The 8,147-nt window shown below is 53.0% G+C and overlaps 1 protein-coding gene across 1 annotated transcript in view; it reads left to right on the top strand.

Moving 5' to 3' along the window:
• Positions 1-7,607: 7,607 nt before the first annotated feature.
• The window catches only part of LOC142907695 (CMP-N-acetylneuraminate-beta-1,4-galactoside alpha-2,3-sialyltransferase-like), a 45,730-nt gene continuing 45,190 nt past the window's right edge, over positions 7,608-8,147 (top strand). Inside the window, exon 1 of the mRNA XM_076057361.1 lies at positions 7,608-7,800. Coding sequence (XP_075913476.1) covers positions 7,776-7,800 — 25 coding nt within the window. The 5' untranslated portion in view covers positions 7,608-7,775. The remainder of the gene's footprint in view (positions 7,801-8,147) is intronic.

The raw sequence follows: 8,147 nt of genomic DNA, 5'->3' as shown, positions 1-8,147 counted from the left end.
TGAGTTAGTGAGTGAGTGTGTGAGTGAGTGAGTGTGTGAGTGAGTGAGTGTATGAGTGTGTGAGTGAGTGAGTGGTTGAGTGTGTGGGTGAGTGAGTGAGTTGGTGAGTGGGTGGGTGAGTGAGTGACTGAGTGAGTGAGTGTATTAGTGTGTGAGTGAGTTAGTGAGTTAGTGAGTGTGTGAGTGAGTGAGTGGGTGGTTGAGTGAGTGAGTGTGTGAGTGAGTGGGTGAGTGGGTGAGTGAGTGAGTGTGTGAGTGAGTGAGTGTGTGGGTGAGTGAGTGGGTGAGTGAGTGACTGAGTAGGTGAGTGAGTGGGTGAGTGGGTGAGTGAGTGGGTGAGTGGGTGAGTGGGTGAGTGAGTGGGTGAGTGAGTGTGTGGGTGGGTGAGTGAGTAGGTGAGTGAGTGGGTGAGTGAGTGGGTGAGTGGGTGAGTGGGTGAGTGAGTGAGTGGGTGGGTGAGTGAGTGGGTGAGTGAGTGGGTGGGTGAGTGAGTGAGTGGGTGAGTGAGTGGGTGAGTGAGTGGGTGAGTGAGTGGGTGAGTAGGTGAGTGAGTGGGTGAGTGGGTGAGTGGGTGAGTGAGTAGGTGAGTGAGTGGGTGAGTGAGTGGGTGAGTGGGTGAGTGAGTGAGTGAGTGGGTGAGTGAGTAGGTGAGTGAGTGGGTGAGTGAGTGGGTGAGTGGGTGGGTGGGTGAGTGAGTGGGTGAGTGGGTGAGTGAGTGGGTGAGTGAGTGAGTGAGTGGGTGAGTGAGTGAGTGAGTGGGTGAGTGGGTGAGTGAGTGAGTGAGTGGGTGGGTGAGTGAGTGGGTGAGTGAGTGGGTGAGTGGGTGAGTGAGTGGGTGAGTGAGTGAGTGGGTGAGTGAGTGGGTGAGTGGGTGAGTGAGTGAGTGAGTGGGTGAGTGAGTGGGTGAGTGAGTGGGTGGGTGAGTGAGTGGGTGAGTGAGTGGGTGAGTGAGTGGGTGAGTGAGTGGGTGAGTGAGTGGGTGGGTGAGTGGGTGAGTGAGTGGGTGAGTGAGTGAGTGGGTGAGTGGGTGAGTGGGTGAGTGAGTAGGTGAGTGAGTGAGTGGGTGGGTGAGTGGGTGAGTGAGTGGGTGAGTGGGTGGGTGGGTGAGTGAGTAGGTGAGTGAGTGGGTGAGTGAGTGGGTGAGTGAGTGGGTGGGTGAGTGAGTAGGTGAGTGAGGTGGGTGTGAGTGAGTGGGTGAGTGAGTGGGTGAGTGAGTGGGTGAGTGAGTGGGTGAGTGGGTGAGTGAGTGGGTGGGTGAGTAGGTGAGTGAGTGGGTGAGTGAGTGGGTGAGTGAGTAGGTGGGTGAGTGAGTAGGTGAGTGAGTGAGTGGGTGAGTGGGTGAGTGGGTGAGTGAGTGGGTGAGTGAGTGGGTGGGTGAGTGAGTGAGTGAGTGGGTGAGTGAGTAGGTGAGTGAGTGGGTGAGTGAGGAGGTGAGTGAGTGGGTGAGTGAGTGGGTGAGTGGGTGAGTGGGTGGGTGAGTGGGTGGGTGAGTGGGTGAGTGAGTGGGTGGGTGAGTGAGTGGGTGAGTGGGTGAGTGGGTGAGTGAGTGGGTGAGTGAGTGGGTGAGTGAGTGAGTGAGTGGGTGGGTGAGTGAGTGGGTGAGTGAGTGAGTGAGTGGGTGAGTGAGTGAGTGAGTGGGTGAGTGGGTGGGTGAGTGAATGAGTGAGTGGGTGAGTGAGTGAGTGGGTGTGTGAGTGAGTGAGTGAGTAGGTGAGTGAGTGGGTGAGTGAGTGGGTGAGTGAGTGGGTTGGTGAGTGGGTGAGTGAGTGAGTGAGTGGGTGAGTGAGTGGGTGAGTGGGTGAGTGACTGACTGAGTGTACGAGTGAGTGACTGAGTGTGTGAGTGAGTGTGTGAGTTAGTGAGCGTGTGAGTTAGTGACTGAGTGACTGAGTGAGTGAGTGTGTGAGTTAGTGAGTGAGTGTGTGAGTGAGTGAGTGTGTGAGTGAGTGAGTGTATGAGTGTGTGAGTGAGTGAGTGGTTGAGTGTGTGGGTGAGTGAGTGAGTTGGTGAGTGGGTGGGTGAGTGAGTGACTGAGTGAGTGAGTGTATTAGTGTGTGAGTGAGTTAGTGAGTTAGTGAGTGTGTGAGTGAGTGAGTGGGTGGTTGAGTGAGTGAGTGTGTGATTGAGTGGTGGTGAGTGGGTGAGTGAGTGAGTGTGTGAGTGAGTGAGTGTGTGGGTGAGTGAGTGGGTGAGTGAGTGAGTGAGTAGGTGAGTGAGTGGGTGAGTGGGTGAGTGAGTGGGTGAGTGGGTGAGTGAGTGGGTGAGTGGTGTGGGTGGGTGAGTGAGTAGGTGAGTGAGTGGGTGAGTGAGTGGGTGAGTGGGTGAGTGGGTGAGTGAGTGAGTGGGTGGGTGAGTGAGTGGGTGAGTGAGTGGGTGGGTGAGTGAGTGGGTGGGTGAGTGAGTGGTGAGTGAGTGGGTGAGTGAGTGGGTGAGTGAGTGGGTGAGTAGGTGAGTGAGTGGGTGAGTGGGTGAGTGGGTGAGTGAGTAGGTGAGTGAGTGGGTGAGTGAGTGGGTGAGTGGGTGAGTGAGTGAGTGAGTGAGTGGTGAGTGGGTGAGTGATTGGGTGAGTGGGTGAGTGAGTGGGTGAGTGGGTAGTGAGGTAGGGAGTGAGTGGGTGAGGGGGTGAGTGGGTGGGTGAGTGGGTGAGTGAGTGAGTGGGTGAGTGAGTGGGTGAGTGAGTGGGTGAGTGAGTGAGTGGGTGAGTGAGTGGGTGAGTGAGGGGTGTGGGTGAGTGAGTGAGTGGGTGAGTGAGTGGGTGAGTGGGTGAGTGGGTGAGTGAGTGGGTGAGTGAGTGGGTGAGTGAGTGGGTGAGTGAGTGGGTGGGGTGAGTGAGTGAGTGGGTGAGTGAGTGGGTGAGTGGGTGGGTGATGGGTGAGTGAGTGGGTGAGTGAGTGGGTGAGTGAGTGGGTGAGTGGGTGAGTGGGGTGAGTGGGTGAGTGAGTGGGTGAGTGAGTGAGTGAGGAGAGATGAGTGAGTGGAGTGAGTGGTGGGTGAGTGGGTGAGTGGGTGAGTGAGTGGGTGAGTGAGTGAGTGAGTGGGTGAGTGGGTGAGTGAGTGGGTGAGTGGGTGAGTGAGTGAGTGAGTGGGTGGGGTGAGTGAGTGGGTGAGTGGGGTGAGTGGGTGAGTGAGTGGGTGAGTGAGTGAGTGCGTGAGTGGGGTGAGTTGGGTGAGTGAGTGAGTGAGTGGGTGAGTGAGTGGGTGAGTGAGTGGGTGGGTGAGTGAGTGGGTGAGTGAGTGGGTGAGTGAGTGGGTGAGTGAGTGGGTGAGTGAGTGGGTGGGTGAGTGGGTGAGTGAGTGGGTGAGGAGTGAGTGGGTGAGTGGGTGAGTGGGTGAGTGAGTGAGTGAGTAGGTGAGTGAGTGAGTGGGTGGGTGAGTGGGTGAGTGAGTGGGTGAGTGGGTGGGTGGGTGAGTGAGTAGGTGAGTGAGTGGGTGAGTGAGTGGGTGAGTGAGTGGGTGGGTGAGTGAGTAGGTGAGTGAGTGGGTGGGTGAGTGAGTGGGTGAGTGAGTGGGTGAGTGAGTGGGTGAGTGAGTGGGTGAGTGGGTGAGTGAGTGGGTGGGTGAGTAGGTGAGTGAGTGGGTGAGTGAGTGGGTGAGTGAGTAGGTGGGTGAGTGAGTAGGTGAGTGAGTGAGTGGGTGGTGGGTGAGTGGGATGAGTGAGTGGGTGAGTGAGTGGGGTGGGTGAGTGAGTGAGTGAGTGGGTGAGTGAGTAGGTGAGTGAGTGGGTGAGTGAGGAGGTGAGTGAGTGGGTGAGTGAGTGGGTGAGTGGGTGAGTGGGTGGGTGAGTGGGTGGGTGAGTGGGTGAGTGAGTGGGTGGGTGAGTGAGTGGGTGAGTGGGTGAGTGGAGTGAGTGAGTGGGTGAGTGAGTGGGTGAGTGAGTGAGTGAGTGGGTGGGTGAGTGAGTGGGTGAGTGAGTGAGTGAGTGGGGTTAGTGACTGAGTGAGTGGGTGGGTGGGTGGGTGAGGTGGGTGAGTGAGTGGGTAAGTGAGTGAGTGAGTGGGTGAGTGAGTGAGTGAGTGGGTGAGTGGGGGGTGAGAGTGAATGAGTGAGTGGGTGGTGAGTGAGTGGTGGTGTGTGAGTGAGTGAGTGAGTAGGTGAGTGAGTGGGTGAGTGAGTGGGTGAGTGAGTGGGTTGGTGAGTGGGTGAGTGAGGTGAGTGGGTGAGTGAGTGGGTGAGTGGGTGAGTGACTGACTGAGTGTACGAGTGAGTGACTGAGTGTGTGAGTGAGTGTGTGAGTTAGTGAGCGTGTGAGTTAGTGACTGAGTGACTGAGTGAGTGAGTGTGTGAGTTAGTGAGTGAGTGTGTGAGTGAGTGAGTGTGTGAGTGAGTGAGTGTATGAGTGTGTGAGTGAGTGAGTGGTTGAGTGTGTGGGTGAGTGAGTGAGTTGGTGAGTGGGTGGGTGAGTGAGTGACTGAGTGAGTGAGTGTATTAGTGTGTGAGTGAGTTAGTGAGTTAGTGAGTGTGTGAGTGAGTGAGTGGGTGGTTGAGTGAGTGAGTGTGTGAGTGAGTGGGTGAGTGGGTGAGTGAGTGAGTGTGTGAGTGAGTGAGTGTGTGGGTGAGTGAGTGGGTGAGTGAGTGAGTGAGTGGGTGGTTGAGTGAGAGAGTGTGTGAGTGAGTGGATGAGTGGGTGAGTGAGTGAGTGTGTGTGTGGGTGAGTGGGTGAGTGAGTGAGTGTGTGTGTGAGTGAGTGTGTGGGTGAGTGAGTGTGTGAGTTAGTGTATGAGTGAGTGTGTAAGTAGGTGAGTGTGTGGGTGAGTTAGTGAGTGAGAGCGTGGGTGAGTGAGTGAGTGACTGAGTGAGTGACTGTGTGAGTGAGTGTGTGAGTTAATATGTGAGTGAGTGTGTGAGTGAGTGTATGGGTGAGTGAGTGGGTGAGTGAGTGTGTGAGTGAGTGGGTGAGTGGGTGAGTGAGTGAGTGTGTGTGTGAGTGAGTGTGTGGTTGGGTGAGTGAGTGAGTGTGTGAGTTAGTGTATGAGTGAGTGTGTGAGTAGGTGAGTGTGTGGGTGAGTTAGTGAGTGAGTGCTTGGGTGAGTGAGTGAGTGACTGAGTGAGTGACTGTGTGAGTGAGTGTGTGAGTGAGTGACTGAGTGTGTGAGTGAGTGTCTGAGTTAGTGAGTGACTGAGTGAGTGAGTGTTTGTGTGAGTTAGTGGATTGTGTGTGTGAGTGAGTGTGTGAGTGAGTGGGTGAGTGACTGAGTGGGTGAGTGGGTGAGTGACTGGGTGAGTGAGTGAGTGGGTGAGTCGGTGTGTGAGTGTGTGAGTTAGTGAGTGTTTGAGTGAGTGAGTGAGTTTGTGAGTGACTGAGTGACTGAGTGTACGAGTGAGTGACTGAGTGTGTGAGTGAGTGAGTGTATGAGTGTGTGAGTGAGTGAGTGTATGAGTGTGTGAGTGAGTGAGTGGTTGAGTGTGTGGGTGAGTGAGTGAGTGGGTGAGTGGGTGGGTGAGTGAGTGACTGAGTGAGTGAGTGTATTAGTGTGTGAGTGAGTTAGTGAGTTAGTGAGTGTGTTAGTGAGTGTGTGAGTGAGTGAGTGGGTGAGTGTGTGAGTGAGTGTGTGAATGAGTGAGTGGGTGAGTGTGTGAGTGAGTGTGTGAGTGAGTGGGTGAGTGAGTGATGGGTGGGTGCGTGAGTGAGTGGGTGAGTGAGTGGGTGAGTGAGTGGGTGGGTGAGTGGGTGAGTGAGTGAGTGTGTGAGTGAGTGAGTGTGTGAGTGAGTGAGTGGGTGAGTGTGTGAGTGAGTGTGTGAGTAAGTGTATGAGTGAGTGAGTGTATGAGTGAGTGTATGAGTGAGTGTGTGAGTGAGTTAGTGTATGAGTGAGTGTATGAGTGAGTGTCTGAGTGTGTGAGTGTGTGAGTGAGTGTGTGAGTGAGTGTGTGAGTGAGTGAGTGAGTGTATGAGTGAGTGTATGAGTGAGTGTGTTAGTGAGTTAGTGTGTGAGTGAGTGTGTGTGTGAGTGTATGAGTGAGTGAGTGTGTGAGTGAGTGTGTGAGTGAGTGTGTGAGTAAGTGTATGAGTGAGTGAGTGTATGAGTGAGTGTATGAGTGAGTGTGTGAGTGAGTGTGTGAGTGAGTAAGTGTATGAGTGAGTGTGTGTGTGTGAGTGTATGAGTGAGTGTATGAGTGAGTGTATGAGTGAGTGTGTGAGTGAGTTAGTGTGTGAGTGAGTGTATGAGTGAGTGTATGAGTGAGTGTCTGAGTGTGTGAGTGTATGAGTGAGTGTGTGAGTAAGTGTATGAGTGAGTGAGTTTATGAGTGAGTGTATGAGTGAGTGTGTAAGTAAGTGTATGAGTGAGTGAGTGTATGAGTGAGTGTATGAGTGAGTGTGTGAGTGAGTTAGTGTATGAGTGAGTGTATGAGTGAGTGTCTGAGTGTGTGAGTGTATGAGTGAGTGAGTGTATGAGTGAGTGTATGAGTGAGTGTGTGAGTGAGTTAGTGTATGAGTGAGTGTATGAGTGAGTGTCTGAGTGTGTGAGTGTATGAGTGAGTGTGTGAGTAAGTGTATGAGTGAGTGAGTGTATGAGTGAGTGTATGAGTGAGTGTGTTAGTGAGTTAGTGTGTGAGTGAGTGTGTTAGTGAGTGTGTGAGTGTGTGAGTGTATGAGTGAGTGAGTGTATGAGTGAGTGTATGAGTGAGTGTGTGAGTGAGTTAGTGTATGAGTGAGTGTATGAGTGAGTGTCTGAGTGTGTGAGTGTATGAGTGAGTATATGAGTGAGTGAGTGTATGAGTGAGTGTATGAGTGAGTGTGTGAGTGAGTTAGTGTATGAGTGAGTGTATGAGTGAGTGAGTGTGTGAGTAAGTGTATGAGTGTGTGAGTGAGTTAGTGTATGAGTGAGTGTATGAGTGAGTGTGTGAGTGAGTGTATGGGTGAGTGAGTGGGTGGGTGAGTGTGTGGGTGAGTGAGTGAGTGTGTGAGTGAGTGTGTGAGTGAGTGTGTAAGTAAGTGTATGAGTGAGTGAGTGTATGAGTGAGTGTATGAGTGAGTGTGTGAGTGAGTTAGTGTATGAGTGAGTGTATGAGTGAGTGTCTGAGTGTGTGAGTGTATGAGTGAGTGAGTGTATGAGTGAGTGTATGAGTGAGTGTGTGAGTGAGTTAGTGTATGAGTGAGTGTATGAGTGAGTGTCTGAGTGTGTGAGTGTATGAGTGAGTGTGTGAGTAAGTGTATGAGTGAGTGAGTGTATGAGTGAGTGTATGAGTGAGTGTGTTAGTGAGTTAGTGTGTGAGTGAGTGTGTTAGTGAGTGTGTGAGTGTGTGAGTGTATGAGTGAGTGAGTGTATGAGTGAGTGTATGAGTGAGTGTGTGAGTGAGTTAGTGTATGAGTGAGTGTATGAGTGAGTGTCTGAGTGTGTGAGTGTATGAGTGAGTGTATGAGTGAGTTAGTGTATGAGTGAGTGTATGAGTGAGTGTCTGAGTGTGTGAGTGTATGAGTGAGTGTGTGAGTGAGTGAGTGTATGAGTGAGTGTGTGAGTGAGTGAGTGTATGAGTGAGTGTATGAGTGAGTGTGTGAGTGAGTGTGTGAGTGAGTGTATGAGTGAGTGTATGAGTGAGTGTGTGAGTTAGTGTATGAGTGAGTGTATGAGTGAGTGTCTGAGTGTGTGAGTGTATGAGTGAGCGTATGAGTGAGTGTGTGAGTGAGTTAGTGTGTGAGTGAGTGTGTGAGTGAGTGTGTGAGTGTGTGTCTGTGTAACTGCACTTGCCCCTGCTGTCTGCTGACGCTACCTGGGGGTTCTTTGCCTCTCTCTGTGTAGTGAGGGCAGAGGCCACGGGTCTCGGATCGCAGGGACATGAACCATCACGTGGTGCGACCAGGTAACGTCACGTGGTGTAGTGGTGGTGGTGGTGGTGTAGTGGTGGTGGTGGTGGTGGTAGTGGTGGTGGTGATGGTGGTGGTAGTGGTGGTGGTGATGGTGGTGGTGGGGGTGGTGGTGGTGATGGTGGTGGTGATGGTGGTGGTGGTGATGGTGGTGGTAGTGGTGGTGGTGGTGGTGATGGTGGTGGTGGTGGTGGTGATGGTGGTGATGGTGGTGGTGATGGTGGTGGTGGTGATGTAGTGGTGGTGGTGATGGTGGTGGTGGTGGTGGTGGTGAGGGTGGTGGTGATGGTGGTGGTGATGGTGGTGGTGGTGCTGATGGTGGTGGTGGTGATGGTGGTGATGG

Source organism: Petromyzon marinus, chromosome 82 (assembly GCF_048934315.1).
Source record: "Petromyzon marinus isolate PM22_M1 ecotype Great Lakes invasive population chromosome 82, UKy_Petmar_22M1.pri1.0, whole genome shotgun sequence".
In the NCBI taxonomy this organism is placed as follows: Eukaryota; Metazoa; Chordata; class Hyperoartia; order Petromyzontiformes; family Petromyzontidae; genus Petromyzon; species Petromyzon marinus.
The sequence above is the reverse complement of the archived record's forward strand: the minus strand, read 5'-3'. Positions and strand labels throughout refer to the sequence as shown.